Source organism: Passer domesticus, chromosome 1 (genome assembly GCF_036417665.1).
Source record: "Passer domesticus isolate bPasDom1 chromosome 1, bPasDom1.hap1, whole genome shotgun sequence".
Taxonomy (NCBI): Eukaryota; Metazoa; Chordata; class Aves; order Passeriformes; family Passeridae; genus Passer; species Passer domesticus.
The window spans coordinates 12,908,077-12,925,554 of NC_087474.1; the positions used below are offsets into that span (position 1 = coordinate 12,908,077).

General features: G+C 38.2%; 1 protein-coding gene across 15 annotated transcripts in view; it reads left to right on the top strand.

The window, feature by feature from the left end:
* PARD3 (par-3 family cell polarity regulator) overlaps nt 1-17,478 on the top strand; it is a 441,795-nt gene that overhangs the window by 312,391 nt on the left and 111,926 nt on the right. For 10 of the 15 annotated variants that reach the window (XM_064395692.1, XM_064395762.1, XM_064395910.1 and 7 more), the window contains one exon: nt 13,333-13,443. The exons of 3 other annotated variants lie outside the window; for them this stretch is intronic. In XM_064395692.1, the coding sequence (XP_064251762.1) occupies nt 13,333-13,443 (111 nt within the window). Of the gene's footprint in view, nt 1-10,503; nt 13,297-13,332; nt 13,444-15,259; nt 15,663-17,478 lie in introns of those variants that run through there. 2 more of the 15 variants (XM_064396534.1, XM_064396609.1) reach the window with 2 other exon arrangements.

Consider the following 17,478-nt stretch of genomic DNA (forward strand, 5'->3'; position numbering starts at 1 on the left):
GACTTCAGTGATCTGTAGCTCAGGGGTTTCTTGGGACACTGCCATTGTGCTCAATTACAAAATACAACGTGTACACATCTTCTGTTGTGGGCAATTTGTCCTGTTACTGATGATTTGGGGTATATTTACCTAATTCCAAAATACTACAGAATTTGAAGTATGCCATATACAAAAATGTCTTTTAGAGATTGTGTAAATGACTTTTGTATCAAGGAGCTGCTTTTGCATTTCAAGTGCACAGGCCTGATTGCAGTGCACCACAGTAGATCTGACTCATTATGGCAGCATTTTATGGCACTCAGGTAAGCATGTTTACAAAGCAGCAGTAAACCTTTTTGATGTGCAATAACATTTCAGCAGTTAATGTAGTGTTCCATCGTGTATTAAATTTTACCACTTCTGGGTAAACTTACAATAAGCAGAAGTGCAAGAAAGGGCTGTAGATGTTTATAAAATAGACCCTATTGGAATGAATTCAAGAACTAGTTTTACACTGTATGTTTGGTCTAGCTGATGATGTGGTTAACAGTAAATTTTGAAATGTTTGCTTTTGCAGAAGATAAATTCTTAGTTTCTATGAATGTTAACACTTTTTTCAGGACTTTTTTGCTATCAGTCTTGTAGCTTCTAGTCCAAAAAGGAAAAAGAACATAGTATAATTTAATGAAGCTACTTGGTGAACTTGACTAATTTCAATAAATGTAACAGCGTACTACTGATAGGCTGTTTGTATTTCATGTTGAAAGTATGTTGGAAATGCTGTATTAGTAGAGAAATTCTCAGTTGTAAATAAATAGTTCAGTCAATGTTAACTGACTATTAACTTCATAGATTTAGCTTTGTCAATGAAATCTGCATAGCTAGTCTTAATGTTTCTTGGGCTTGCAGTGCAATAACTCTTGGAGTTTGGCAAGCTGCTTAAACTTTCAAGGGGAACTATTTTCTCATTTTGAAAATAGGATAGTACCTTGTCCATGCTAGTGTCTCCAGGCGTTTTGATGTCTGGTGATGTTTCCTGTGTTGTATAAATATGAAATATATGCACGCTAAAAACATATGCTGGAGCTCCCAGATACTGGTGTTGAGTGTAGTTTGAAGGTGGATGGATGTTGGATAGATGAATCACTGAAAATGTATGTAGTTTCCTTTTTCATGCTATGCTGTTATAAGTAGTGTTTGGTAAAGAAATGTCTAATCAATGACAAAGTTTATGGATTAGCTTTAAAGTGTCTGAAAAAGAAGATTAAATAACAAAAATACATCTAGAATCTTTATTAGCAATTTTCAGTACCACAATAATAAAAGCAGTATATTTTTATACCAATTGCAGGTGCCTCTAGCGTATTCAACACCAGGTATGTTTAGTATGCAAGCTGAACTACTATTACACATTTCAACAGCAGCATACCACAAATAAATCTAAAATATTTCACAATGTTGTTATAGATGCTATCATTGTCTTTAACACATAGTGTTCAAATCCTGAAATTCAGAGCACAACATGCTGGCACAAGCAGGAGTTTCATATGTAGTGTGACAATTAAAGTATTTATTTTCTCTGATGTTGCTGAGCAGGTAATGATACCTACAACATTATAATCTGTAACCATTAGGATTTCTGGTATCATCTGTAGAGCTCCAAATACTTTGCTAGTTCTGTTTGCTTTTTATAACCCCAAAGGAAGAAAACTGCTTGTGTAAGTTAAAGGAAACGTGAAGAATCAGTGCCATTTTCATTGTTGGAGTGTTTTTTTCAAGATTTATTTTAGGCTATATATTCAGAAGAAATAGTGAAATGGCAGTGATAACTGCTGTATACTGTGTGCAACACTGAGAGTGAGCAGAGCTGTTATCATTTCAAGAACATCTCAAGAGCTAGATATCTTTGAAGTCAAGTCTGGGTTTATTTTAAACATCATCTCTGGGTTTCTAAATAAATACAGGCCTAGTAATTTCCTTCCTGTAGTGCCTGAGCATGTAGAAATAAGAACAAAAATGTCAGTGTGTATGGGGCTGGTTCAGGTCTGAGATTTTCTGTGCTAGGAGCTTATTTATATGGGTTGGGAAAAAAAAAAAAAGAAACCAAATGGAAAAACAAACCACCCCAACTCACGACCCCACATCTCTTACATGTAATTAGTCCTGAGCAAGTCCTGCTTTGTACATCTTTTGAATCTGAAAAAATCTGAACTCCCAGCTTGGCCTTACAATAACCAGCAGTGTAAATCACTATTGATATAGTTATTTCAGCTGCTTTCAAATTCTTACCATGAAGACAGCTCAGGCTCTGACTGCTGGCAGCTACAGGATGCCAGGCATCTCCAGGGCTGCAGGTAGCTCTGGGCAAGCCCTGGCAGCAGCTGCTGCAGGGACTTGCTGTCAGACTGCTGTCCCAGCAATGATCCACCTGAGTCTTGTTGCATCTGCTCCAGAGATGGTTTGTTCGGGTGCTGCAAAGCCTTGCTCTTCATTCTCCACCCAGAAGATACAGCATGTGTAAACTAAATTTTCCTGCTGCAGGGTATATCAGCTGATAGAAGAGACAGAGGTATGTGAAGCCAGCAGTGGCATATTAATATTTATTACCTAGAGCCTTGGTTCAGGCTAAGTCCCTGTGCCATAGCCCTATATTTGTAGCAAACTTTCAAAATAATGTGCCTGCTATTTTATGCTCTCTGCTTTTTATGATAATGTGGATTCATAGAATCACAGAATGGTTTAAGTTGGAACTTAAAGACTGTTTAGTTCTAATAGAACCCTAACTGAGTGGGAATATCTTCCACTAGATCAGGTTGCTCAAAATCCCATCCAACCTGGTCTTGAAGACTTCAAGGGCACTTAAATGAATTGTTTTCTGGGATACCTTGTAAAGATGTCCTGTTGGCATTATTAATTTGGTTATAGAATTAAACTTTATTTTTTAGCCACAAGGAGACTTGAGTGGCATTGTGAAACTCAGAATGAGGCAGGACACCCTAAACTGTAACCCACGGCCATCAGCACTGGGTGCTATGGCTTGGTGAGAGGAATTGAATTTTGGTATTGTAGAGAAGAGAATGACAGCTGCACACTTGTCTGGTATCAGGAATATTTTGTTTAGACTTGTCCCACAAGTCCTACAGTGTTGGCTATGGTCTTCTTCTGGAAATCGTCTGTGGTGTTTCTACCTTCTGTAATTGTAAATATGTGAATGAGACTAAAGATACAGACATCACCTATTGCTCAATTTACCCTGCAGAGGTTATTTTCTAGGAGGTGTGTATTAACAAAGATCTCTCATAACTGACAGAAAAAGTGCTGACTCACATATTAACATTTCTAGATAATGAGATCTGTAGGGAAAATTTAATCTTTGGAAGGTTCTGGATGAACTGCAGCTAGTTTGATTAACTTTTTGTGTGTCTATGTTAACGTTTGCTGATTTTATACAGTTTAATTGCATGACTGCAAGACTTAAGTTCTTGGAATAATGTAACTGCAATTTCCTGGTCTTACTAGCTTGTTTATTACACTTTTGTCCTAATTTCTATGCTGTTGCATGTGCTTAGTGAGCACTTCTAGTGATTTTCATGTTGTAGCTCATGTTTACCTACAGCAGGCCTATTAAGCAAAGCATTTTGGTTGTAAAGTGGAGCTGTGATGCCTCTTAGTATTACTGAGGGATTTTTTTTTCCCTCTTCTGGCAGGAAAGTCTTGAAGCAAATTTCCCTTGCAACTTTTTCTTTTTATTCTCTTTTTCTTTGGCCATCTCTTGAGTGCCAGTAAAATGGGTGGGTTTTTATGTTTCATTAGCATTTCTTATAAGGTCTGCCTTTAGACCAGTACCCATTTTCTAAATTGTACTTCTGTAGGGCTGCAAAAAATCATGGTAACCAGATGCAGTATTTGTCTCTGGCCTGGAAAAGTGTTAGATTTAACAAAAGAAGCTAATAAAAATGTTCAAATTGACCCTTCTCATCATTTGGACTTCTTGGAGCTCAATCAATCACTCATTATTATCAGAGTTATTCACACAGAAGCAGAAGTGCTAGTGTTTCTCATAATCAGCCCTTGAGCCAGACATAATTTGCAATTTGAAGCATTGTATTTGGAAACAATAATGCATTAAAATGAACAGAGCAGGAATTAGAAGTATAGTTGTGGAGAGAAGGCGTTGCTGAGTAGCCACGGTTTAAACGCTGTCTCTGAGGATCCTTAGTGGACACCAGTAATTAGAGGCACACAATGTAGTACTGTTCCTACCTAAATGGGTCCACAATTTTTAAACTCCTCTGTGGAGTGTGTCAGAGGCAGCAGCAGAGGTTGCCCACCTTGCTGCGTGGCTGCAGGGCAGCTGTGGGCAGTGCTGGGGTAAGGCGCTGTCGCCTGTTTGGCACAGTGTGAGCCAGAGATGGGGGCTGAGCCTGGCACCCAGTACCACTGGGATGTAGGATTTTACATCTTCACAGAAAAATTGCTTATGTTATAGAAGAGTGACTACATTGTACTTTAGATTGTCAGGAATGTATTGATAGTGGCAGTGGTTGCTGCTGAGAATTTGGGAATTTTTTGTCATCCCTATGTATGCTATTATGTGTTGCAAAGCAGAGAGTTGTATGTGTGCTTTTGTGTATGCAGTCTGTGAGTTAACATACTGCAGCCTCCACTCAGGCTTTTCCAGGAGCCTGCTCTTTGCTCTGTATGTGAGGCTTTGTTTTGTTTTTTGTAATTTGTATTTATATTCTTTCAATTACTGTTTAGTATCTTACTGCCCAGTATTGCATTTTAGAACAGGGCACTGCAGTCTTCAAGGGCACATTCTGTGTGAGAGGGGTAACAGGAGAATTTCCAAGTACATTAAATCATAGTATAAAAGGATATGTTGCCGATTGAAATTACATATTTATAAAATACCTATTATATAAAAATACTGAATTAGCTTCGTTGGGTCACATGTATGAGCTACTTTCTTCAGTGACAAGTAGCACACAATGTATCGAATTTAAGCTTGGGGCAAGTAACTGTGGTCAATAACTACTCTCTTTTTTGAATACATACATTACATTAAAGAGTTTTGGTCTTTAAAATGCTTAGACTGTTATGAAATGTCCATTATTTTGGTCTTTAAAATGCTTAGACTGTTATGAAATGTCCATTTAAATGTCATGTACTACTTCTGTGGTTGCTCCCATCACTGATGACTGTTAACAAAATTGTACCTAAACAGAAGATTTTTTTTTTAATATTCCTGACTCCTTCAGGGATACCACAATCCCCAGTTTTACAGGTTTTGTCTGACCACCATGAATATGAATTATTTATGATGACTTTTACTGTGTTGTGATGTTGCTTACTGAGTAGATTTGGACATCTCTGTTGTCTTGCTGCCTTCTTTCCAATAGTATCATTGTCAAATTTTTGATACTGCCTTTGAACTTCTCAGCCTGCTTTTCAGCTACAGTAGTTTAAAGTAGTTAGGGCTTTTTTTCTGATTTCTTGTGCTTTATTTATTTATTTATTAGAGCTGTCCAAGGCTCCAGCTAGCTTCAGGCAATCATGAGTAGCAATGCAAGAAGATTATCTTCTGTTTAGAAATTTGCAAACAGATGGTCTTTCCATAAAAGAAATCTGTTTTTAAAAGTTCCACCATTTTATGCTGGAAGTAAATATTACAAATGTTTAAGTTGTGAAAAGAGAGTGACTTGGTGTGAATAATAATCTGCCTGTTGTGTCATGCCTTTCAGGAAATGTTATCAAAACTGTTTAGGAAAATAATTGAAAGAAACCTCATGACATGTCTGTAGTTTGGCATCATACCCATTTTCTTCGAAGTTGGGACAGTGGTTCACAAAGCCAGGCAGATTACGTTTCACTGGCTGGAAGCAGTTATGGATCACATATGTTGTTTGCACTTCTTTCCAGGAGGTTGTTGTGGGAATCACCGGTGCTGCTGTACGTGAAGCGTTGTGCCGTCCTGTCTGTTCTTTTTTGAGTCAACTTAGCTTGGTGAGATGTACTGGAACACCCCCTTGAATGGGGCTGAAAAATGTTTTTTTAATGTTTGGAAAATGATATGGAGGCTGCTGGGAGAAAATGTGTGTATAGAACACAGAAGACCTTCACATGCTTTACAGTATTCAGGCCCGAGGTGGGCACTTCAAAGGGCTGATATTTTGCAGTAGCAGCCACTTTGGTTCCTGTGCTTTAAATTTCTGTGTTTGTGGCTGAGCATGTGAGTTTCTTTATTGCTTGAAGGCAAAATCTGGCCTGAAGACATACAGGTGTACCTTTTTAGAGTATTCTTAATTTTCATGAGTTACCTATGACCTTTTGTAACGTGCTTTTCTTGGTTTGTGACAGTAGAGTTCTGCAGGAATGCTCCTGACAGGGGTCCTCTTCTGGATGTTGCACCAGAAGGATTGCTGCTTTATCAGTTTTAACATCTGCAAGGAGATCCATGGAAAATGAAGTTATCAATGTCTGTTTTAATTATGCTCACAAGCTCCTGCATCAAGGTGCTTTCACATCAGTGCTTTTGTGTCATCTCAGGACAGTGGTGCTGCTGAGTCACTCCAGCAGTCATTCCTCTCCCTCCCAACAAGTAGAATTGGATCTACTAATTTGATTAGTAATGTGTGATAACAGGCTATTTCTATTGCCAATATATAAATGTTTACACTTAAAAATGTGTTTTTAAAAATAGCACTTGCACAATTTTGCTTAGAATGGGAAGCTTCTAAACCATCAGATCATCACTAAAGAGGGTGGCTTTTGTTTGTGTGCTATATTTTTGTTTTGGGGGTTTTTTTAGCAACATAATGGTTTTGTGTGTCCCAATAAAATGTTGCAATATAAATCTTATGATTTTGCTGATACAGCAGGGTGAAAAAAAAATCATTGCAAAATCGTTCAAGCAGTGTTTAGGTTATGTGTGTCTCTGTGTGTGTGAATAGTGTTTGCTACTAAGGGGAGAAGAGCATGCCTTGAAGCTAGAAAACACTGACAAAATAGCTCAAGACACCAATTGTTAATTTTTAATGATGGTCTTTTTTCTATTAAGGAACATAATGCTACTGAACTTGTCTCAATCAATTTTTGTGTTTTTTTCATTAATCAACTAATGCATGTTTCTTCTGTAGCTCTTTATTCTAATGAAATATGTGGATGATTTGGCAGACGACAATGATCTCATCAGTAACGCATCAGAGTAAAATCCTTTTAGCAGATTACATGTGTATTATTTTGTTGTATCAGGGATGCTGATACATATTATTTTAAACTCAATCTACTTTTGAGATAACTTGTAAATGTGGAATTTCTGCTGTTACTTGTGTATCCTTCTTGCTTCAATTGTCCTATCTGTATTTATATATATTTCTGCAAAATCATTTACATATTCTTTATGTATACATGTGTATTTTATGTACATTTCACATATTTTTATATATATATATTGCATCATGTTGTAGCTTGAGCCTGTTCTTTAAATGTTCTGCTAAGCTGTCTTCTCTGTCGAGCCTCATACTGTTCAGTTGCTCTGAAGCACTGGCCCAAAGCCACTGAAGGCACTTGTTAGTCAGTGCCTCTCTGTTCAGCATGATAGACTTTGGATTAGGTCACCTCCTAGTTGGTGGCAGTCGTTCAAGCAAGTAAGCTTGAAAGTGAGCCAGCTGACAGAGAGGTTTGGGCATTCATTTTAGTTTGATTAGATTATCCAAAGTTCATGAGATTTCCTATTTGAGGGTCAAGCTTACGGCATACAGGTCTGTGTTCTCATCTTTTTATTAATAATAATGTGAAAAACCAGTATCATGGGGTCTGAGGATGATCCTTTCCTCTGATCTGACTTGGCTGTGATGTACTAGAGATCATGCATTTAAAAGATGGTCCTCTTACAATTTTTAATTTCTTCACTTACTGTGATTCCTGTTGTTGGCTGAATTTAAGAATTAAGTCTGTGGATCTGTGAATATCACTTTGAGCATTTACACTTATCTTGAAACTTTCTCCAACCCTTCATGTGAAAGGAGAATTAAGGAGATATAAATTAAGTAGAACTCTGGAGTATCTTGGCAATTAGAGTGAACAAGATTTCAGCTGCTCTCTTTCATCAATTTCTCACACTCTTGGACAGACAGGGTATTTTTAATTTACAACCTGTATCTCAGATAGTCATAGAAGCTTTTTCTTTGCTTGTGCAGCTAGAAAATAAAATTAAACTACTTTTTAGCTATACTTTTTATAACAGGGTTTAAATGGGAGAGCTGCTGAATAAACAAGCTGTTACATGAAGTAAACATTGTTAGTATTATGGAGAGATTATTCTGTAACCATGCAGTTCATGTCCTCAATGAAGTATTAACTATATCTGCAAAAGGATATTTATCAACAGAATGGTAATTTTTTTTATTACTTGTGTTTTAGAGGAAAATGCACACTTAATTTTTTTCTCTTTTATTTTCTACTCTGAGTTATAATAATCTGTGCTCTGCTCCTAAGAATTGAGATTGAGGTACGTGGTGCCCACAGGTCCGTGTTGTGCTTCTGTAGCTGCAGGTGCTTCAGAGCAGCTGGTGTAGCTCAAGCTTTGGAACAGACCTGTTTTCCTCATGAGTATGGTGGCTTGGTGAGGCCGTGTGTGTAATTTGGGTGCACATCATGTAGTGGCTTGTGTCTGTGCATTGGTTTTCTTGTGCAGTGATTTAGGCTGGGCTTTTATAGCTCCCAGTCAAATAGTTGGCACCAAACCCAGCAAAAAAAAGAGCTTGGGATTAGATTCTCAAGACTGTCTGAACATCAGTGCCACAGATGCTTCTTTTCTGTATGGTTTTGGGTTTTAATTCCAAAATCAGTAGTTTCTACCTTTGTTTTTAAGCACTGTCCTCCTTTTCAGTAATGCAAGGAGCGTTGCTGTGCACATGCTGAGTGATGGAGTTTTCATGTCTGTATCAGAAGGAAAGTTGTCATTTCATTTGCATTTGTAAGAGCTGCAACAAGTATCCCAGCAGCCAGCCCCCAGCAGTGAGAATTAGACCATCTCAGGTTCAGACAAGAGCCTGAAAATCACCAAGTGCTTGAGGCACTCTGTAACCAGCTGCACACAGCAGAGAACTGCTCCTGTGTCTCCGGAGGGAGCAGCCAGGGCTGGGATCACAGCACTTGGCTGTGTCCTCAAGGCCTTGTGAAAGTCTGGAGTCTGTCTGACACAGCACAAATGGATGATGATTTCTGCTTTACAAGGGAGATATCTTTGATTGCACTTTGCAAGTTTCAGTCTTAGGCTGTTCCCAGTGACTGAGCAGTCACTTCAGTGGGAGAGCTTATTATGTGGGTGTGCCAGGCCATTAGTATATGGATTATGGAAAAAATAGTATTGGAAGCAGTAAAGTTCCAAATTTTCCATGGGTTATGTATAGGACATACATCCTAATTCCATCTCTCCTTCCTTTTGGGTGCCTGAGCAGTAAAGAGGGAAGAGTCACAATAATGCAAAGCCTCGTTTGCAGGGAAGGTGTCAAACACATAATGCTCATGGGGCAAGTCACGGTCTGGAGGAGTTGTCTTTGTAAGGAGGTGAAACTTTGACATAGGTAAGCCAGACCTTTGCATTGAACCAATGCATTTAATTGGGGGTGTTGTACATACAGGAGTGATTCTGGTATGTACAGACTTCTAACTCACACAACTAAACAAGGGCCACCACACAGCAGCAGAAAGGGCTTTACCTCTGGCTGTGGAGACACTGCACAGTAACTGTGGGATGTGTTTTTGGTGTTTTGTAGGGATATTGCATAGACTGCTTGAATTTCAGTGGTCTGAATAGTCTAATTTCTAAGTGTCCTGTTCAGGTTAATGTTCATGTGTAGGAAACATCATTTATATGAGTAAGAAACATTTACCTGAAGAAATTAGGACAGATGGTTTTCAATGGCTTCACACCAGTGTAGTCACACCACAGTAAAACTGAGAGAGTTTTAACAGCTGGCTTTAATGGTGTGCCTTAGCACTGCTGGATGTTGCATTTCTGTAGTTAAACTTCGCTTGATTATGGCTGTTAAATAAATAATTTCTAAATGTCTGCTATAAATTTGGTGGAGAGGATGCTGATTTGGGCTGTGGATTTCATTATGACTGTAAATCATACTTCATGAAACAAACACTTTTAATAGAAGTAAATAACAAACACATTTACTGCTAGCAAGAGTAATCCTACCAAAGACTTAGAATGATGTTTGTAGTGGGGAGTGTTGACTGCCCCTACAGAAATAAAGGAGGTGGGGGGGGGTGTACAAATGTATCTCCATCACAGCTCTTTTCAGCACCTTTCTCAATTGCTTGGTGGCTCTCTCAGCATCTTCTTGAGATGATGTCTTCTCAAAGCTTTGTGACTGTTAAGCCACAATCAACACAACTGTGCATTGTACTAGAAACATGAAGCCACAATCAGGGAGGGGGAGGATGGTGTTTGTTTTTCCAGGTTTCAGTGTAGGGACAGTGTGGTTAATGTTGCTGAACTTGTTACAGGCAGTGGTGATTGTGGCAGATAGATCACTTCTGCGGGTGACAAAGTCCAGAGAAGGCACCTGTGCAAGACCACCATGGTTCATACTCTGCCAGGCTGTCCACTGCTGGGATGACCACTGAGCTTGCCAGAGATGGGAAGTCTCCGGTCAGAGTGGGAACAGTGTGGCCACCCTCTGAAATGCCTGGGAAAGAGCCAGAGCTGTCTTCCAGAGACTTTTATCAGGATGGTCCTCAGGGGCAGAAGGAACATTAATTCCTGGATGACTGGAAGAAAACCCTGAAAGAGAAGAAGGGCTGTTGCCACAACTTGCTCATGGCTCAAAGCAAACTGAGCCCTGGTGCTGCTCCAAGTGCTCCATGTGTGGTGCACACCTCTGCCTCTGTGGGAATGCACATGAGCTCTGTGTGCTCTGGACCTGCCTGGTTGGATCTGCAAATTCAAACCATTGAATTCTGCTAGGTTTGCATTACATGCTAACGTCAGAAATGCTCTCCTCACAATCATGCAGCCTGACCAGACATTTACTAGATTGCTTACAATGATTATTAGGAATTTCCTGTGTACTTTATTTTTTTAATAAGGTATTGATTTCACTATATATCTGTTCATACTTGCAATGAATTGATTTATGGTGGCAGAAATTCTGTTTTGCTGCCAAAACCTAATGGGCAATAACTAATTCAATTTTTTTCTTCCCCACTCTTCTCCCCGTATTTTTTTAAACAACTATTTCTTTTTCAAAAATAAACTGAGTACTCCAGAATTTGATTCCTTTGCTTTATCTGACATTTTAAATGGGTTGAGAAAGGACAGGAGACTGAAGCAAATGTGAGCATCCCAGAGATGCTGTGCTAGAGTGACACATATGTTGCTTGTCTCCTCACAGCTCTGCATGTTCTGCTGGTCAGACCCATGCTGCCACCTCAGGCACTCTCTGTGTATCAGGGCAGAGTGGCTCAGTTCCACTGTTTTTCTGCCAAAACTCCTCTCTGGGCTAAGGTTTTAGGGCTATTTTAAATTAAACAATCTCTTTTGTCTGGTGTACAACATCCAGAACTTGATTTGAATCTGTGTCATATATGTAAATGCTTTGTATAATGGTTTGATTACTCTCTAATAAATAGGTGGATGTTTTAAAAGATATATGTTGGTGTTTTGAATTTAAGTTTCACATATAGCATTATAAAATCAGAGACTTTAACTTTAGACTCTATTTTGCATTTCTTAACCTCATCATGTCCTCTGCCTATCCCCTTTCAGGTGGTTCTTAATAAACAGTTTTAGTTTTCAGATGCCTGAATGACTTTGGAAATGAGCAATCTCTGGAGAATGGGAAGACAGTTTAAAGCCTATGTACATGCTCCTATGCTGTATTTTTGTGTTTTGGTTTTAAAGAGCTGTCCTAAGAGCCGTAAACATGATTACACAATATAAATAAATAATATCTCTTGATTGAATGGTCAGAAATTAATCATTCTGCAGGGTTGCTGTGTGGTGTATCTTCAACCCACACAATGGCTTTGCGGATCAAAATACTATAAATATCAAAATATTATAAATATCAAAATATTGCAAGTGCCTGGTGAACTCTAAATATTTTAAAGATGTTACCTTAACAGGTCAGAAGGAAGCTTTAAGAGCTCTGTGGTTTATTTCACTGTCCATCAGCATTTTTGGTGTCCTGTTGGCACTATTGCTAGACATGTTTGATTGCAAGTCTCAGTGCTTTAATTTCACTTTTGATGTGAACCTGAGCGTGAAGTGCCACAGTGTCAGTCAGCTCTCAGATCAGCGTTTGGTATAAAAAAAAGTAAAATTCTTCCTGCTTTTGGTGTGATAAATGATGCCACATTTAATTGGTATATATACTGTTTAACAGATATGTGTTAGCCCTTCTGCCTTGAATAGAAACTTTTCATCTAAAGTTTAGATTTATTTAAAAATTATATTAAAGTGTTTGCTTGATTCACTCTATGCAAAAGTCACTCCTTCCAGAACAGAGAATTAAGAATAATTTTGTCATAACAATAACTGAGTGTCTCAAATGCCAAATTTTTCACTCCCTGAAAGTTTAAAGAAAACAGTGGAATGTGCAAATATGGAAGAAACTTAATAAATTTGAAATGTAGCCTTTAAAGGGGAGGAGGAGATGTGAAGAGGGCAAACCCTGGGTTGGCAGCACCTGCCTCTGTCTAGGGCAGCCCAGACAGCTCCATCCCTCCATTCACCCTCCCACACTGGAACACCCCTGGGGAAACAGTAATGAGTAATAAAGTTTAAATAAGAACCCCTGGTGCTGAAAAAGAATAAATTGACAGTTTTGAATGGTGTCCTCTGTGGGGTGAAATGGCCCTTGTGAGGTGTGGGGGCTGGTGCTGCCCTGGGAGCTGTCAGACCTGCAGCTCCCTCTCTCCTCTCCAAAGTGGGGAAGCCTTTGCTTAATGCAAACCTGAGCTGTGTCCTTGGGCAGAGATGCTGTTCTAAAACATGGTTTGACTGTCTGTTTAAGAATAGCAGCCCCAAAATCCTGGCATAAAGGAGAAATGTGGTCCAATTATTATTTTTTTGTTTGTTGTGTTCTTCAGTGAGGAATTCTATAAACTTTTAAGAGGAGTGAAATGAAAATAAAAATTTTTAAAAGTATGTAAAAAAAACCCCAACAACCTGAAAGCAGCCTGAAAATACTAAAAATTGAGATTCTGAGGTCTTTGCACTTTTCCTTCCTGGTTTCCCAGCAGTCCTTGGAGAACTCTCTTTGTCATGGAAGAAGGAAAATACAGTTTTGTTCATGTCACAAGTTAGATTCTTTTTTTGTGTGTTATTAACAGGTTTGGCAAACATCGCAAAGATGACAAGAGTGAGAAAACTGGTAAAATAAAAGTGCAGGAAGCTCTTACTTCAGAAGAGGAGAGAATACGAATGAAGCAAGAACAGGAGAGGTAGACTTCAGTATTTGCTTAAACCTTGATAGAGAGAGTTTGTTTTTTAAATTAAATAACTGAAGTACAATTTTCACTGATGAAATTTTTCACATGTTGATATGTTTATATACTTTAAATAACAAGACAAAACTGGATTTATTTTGGACATCAGGATGAACAGCTCCTTTGGCTGTGTTAAGCATCTTTTATAGACACAGAGCTCCCTTTCTTATTGAGGAGACTGAAGTAATAAAATGAAATGCTTTCTCTATATATTATATAAATGATTTTATTGACATTTTCAGAAAACAAATATTTATATAGAATGAAGTATGTTTTGTATTTTTCTTCAGAGTTTTGCATATCTAGATTTTTCATTGATAAATTTAGGAGAAACATAAAATTATGCTTACCAGTATATTTGTCACTGGAGTTCAGTTTATTTATGTGCCATGCAGTCTGTTTATGGAATGATATATATATTAAACTGCTAATTATAAAAATGAGTGGTGAGCACCTCTATTTTTCCTTGTCAGCTTCCATTAACATAAAAAAAACCCTATATCATATTTATGTCATATGCTCTTCTCAATATTTCCAGTCTACTTTTCATCCTATCTCTTGTAGTCCTAGATATTTGGGGCCTGACTCTGGTGTCTCTCAGATCAACTTAGTCAAAATCTTGAAAAGTGTGTGTTATCACTTAACTTATGCTTGGAGATGTGAGTTGAGAGAGAACCTCTTTGAGTAGACATCAATCCAGTAAGGGGACAGACTTTACAAAGTTTGATTGCTGAATGGTAAATATATTCAGACACATTTAGCAGTGAAAGTGAACTATGCATTAGAATTATTTATCTAAAAATCATGCTATAGCTCACCATAAATTTAAGATTGATTAAGAAACTCTGGAGGGAAATTTTTTTGTCCTTATAGAGGACACTAATTAAACATAATGATCTCTTTAACAATCATCTGTATGCACCTTGGTCTTCTGCAAATAAGAGCAAAAGTTCATGAATGGTGGCTTCATCATTAACAGTTCAATAGAGAATATTAGAGCCAGTGTATAATAGAGAGCCCCTGTAACTCTTGTGTAGACTCCTCAGTTAAACCTAAAATGGTTTCTTTCAGTTCTTTTAGGGTTGAGTGATTTACAGTAAAGACAGGGTGGGAGTGTGTGTTTATTGGCTTAACTTGTTAAACTCCAGAAACTTTATCATTTATGACCATTTAGCTTACATCATGGGAAATTTTTTACTCTCTAGCAGATATACTATCATAAATTGATGTAAAAATTTATTCTTGTCTTTGTCCATCCATTCTGATTGTAGAAGGTGGCTGAATTACAGTGTCTGGATGTTTTTTTCCTAGTCTGATTGGTATTTATTTTTTTCTTTTTTAACAAATTGAGGCAGGGTCGTTAAATTTGTTGCTGTTTTTAAAAGTAAAGTGCTTTCAGATTAAATGGTAAAGAGGAAGGCTGGAATTGAAGGCAATAAGTGAGGAGGGTGTTTGTGCAGCCAACTTCCCGTCTCATGGATGGAGCAGCCACAGAGCTCATGCCAGGGGTGCAGAGCCATGGAAAGCTGCCTCGGTTGCTCTGCCCAGCTCAGGGCAGGGGATGGTTGGCCAGACAAGCACCACACTGTGCCCTGGCTTCACACACTGCTGAGCCCCAGCTGGCCCTTAGGGTTTCTTAGGAACATTAGGTCCCCAGAACATCAGCTGTATACATTTATAAAAAGAAGAAAGACTTGACGCCTGGGTTAGTAACGTTTTCTCTCTCTTCATTCTCTCTCTCTGTCTCTCTGTGTCTCTCTGTCTCTCTCAGTAAGAATGGTCAGAGTATAGACTGTCCATGTGATGATGTAAGAGAGGTTGCAATAGTCACGCTGGGTACCAAGGTAGAATTATGAAATTATTTGTATAGCCCCCAATGCATGGAGCAAATCCTAATCCCTGTCCATCAAGTTATGCTAACCAATTTGAATCTTTCCTGGAATCTCACTCCTCATGTGTCATAAAACCAATTTTATATGTTCACTGAAACTGCAGAAAATGCATGTGCCAGAACTTCATAACAGCTTGATGTTACAGTAACACGGGTCCTTATCCTCCCATTATTCTCTTTCCCTGTGTATTTGCTTTCCTTTGTGTTATGTCTCTAAGAGAATGCAACTTCTTTGGGGCAGTCGCATGTACAACTAATAAAAGATAATAAAATAGCAACCAAATGTGTGAGGTGCTTCCTTATGTTTCTAAAAAAATCAGATGTTGATTTGGTCCATAGAGACTGAATGTTTTTGCAGTTAGATTGCAGAGTTTCCTTTTGATCCTGTAAAATAATGATGTTAGATACATGCTGTTAATGAAGAGTACTCTTGCAAATTAACTGAACAATCCCTCAAAATGTTTACTAGGAGACAGAGTAAAATATTACTGTCAGTGTTGGCTCATAATGGCTGCTATTTTAACTTTGTTTTCTGTGGGTTTTTGTCTTCTCAATTTTTTTAGCAGTGCAATTCACTTGTTCTATTTTACTTGGTATTTGATACTATGTACCTCTAAAATGATGCAATGCTTTGGGGAAATAGGTTGGATTTAATGAATTTACTATGTATGAGAGGCTAGGAGCAAAAATCCTTAGAGGGGTCAGAGAACAAGTGAACAGTCCATTAAAAAATCAATCATGCCCACAATTTTATGGAATTATTAATTTTAATAGTATTGTGCTTACAATAGTATTTTCTTTAAAACTTAGCATTCATGTGGATTATGAGACAAATAAGAAAATTAATGTGTTTCAGTTTACCATGATGAAATTAATAAAATGCCCTTTCATAAATATATTATTAATAATAATTTATTGATTCTGTTATTCTTTGATTAAGGAATGTATCTCTTAAGCTACATTTTATATATGTTGGATACATACGTACATGGTGCATGTTTACTGACAATCTTAAAGTAATTTTGAATGAAAAAAGAAATTATCTAGTTGAAAATACAGTCAGCTTTCAATGACAAGGGATACTGGAACAATTAGGGGTGTACTTGATGAGACCACCCACTAGTCGTTCCAAAAATTCTGTAAAATACTTGCTATTTGTAAATCCTCCACATGTTGGAACAACAGTTCATGCAAGGCCATAGAACATTGCCCCTTGTCACTCTGCTTTAACACTGGTTTACTGCACAAAAAGAAGTCTGCTTGCATTATCCTTGAGTATCTGCCAAGCACTGATCTTAAAATCTGGCTGGGCTCTGCTGTGCTGTTAGAAAGGGCTCTCCCCAGCAGTGGCACCAGTCAAAAACCTGAGGTAAGACTGGGCAATAAAAAGCTTTCTGACTGTGGCCTTGAGTCTCCTAAGAAAGAGTCTATACTGCAGTCTTGAGGAGGCTGAATAAGAACCAAATTCAGTTAGCTCTGGTCCTGTGCCAGATCACAGCTGTTTTACATATATGCTAATTTGGAGCCCCTCTTTGCTGTGTGGTCATCTTGTCTGTCTATCACTGGACTGCTCAAACTGGGTACCACTGAGATGCTACATTCACATGGATGGGCTGAGAAAACAGCCCTGGGTCTTTGTGCTTTTGTTATAGAGGTCTTTTATCAACTCCAGAGTCTCCTGATGCACCTGTGGTTTGCACATCTTCCTAAGACCTCTTGGATTTTGCAGACTGGAGATGTGTGGAATATCATGAGCTTTTAGAGATTCTTCCAAATGTTTTACACAGACATTGCAATGTTGGATAGACTTAAAAGGAGATTTTGAAACTTTTGTCAGTGACCAAGAGGAATCAGTTCATATGGGTGGTCACCTTGTGCTGTGCTGCTGCATCTAAACCTCTGGAATCCCACAGATCTTTCCAATCTAGAAACCCTCTACATCTGGTCTTTGAGGGCCTCCCAGAGTAGGTTTGCTCAATATTTAGCCAGTGTGTCCATTGAGATCCTGCAACCCAATTGCCCTGAAATGTTTTCTGAATTCTTCAAGGCCCTCTAGCATAGTCCCTTTCTTAGGAGATGTGAAGACAGATTTGCTCAAA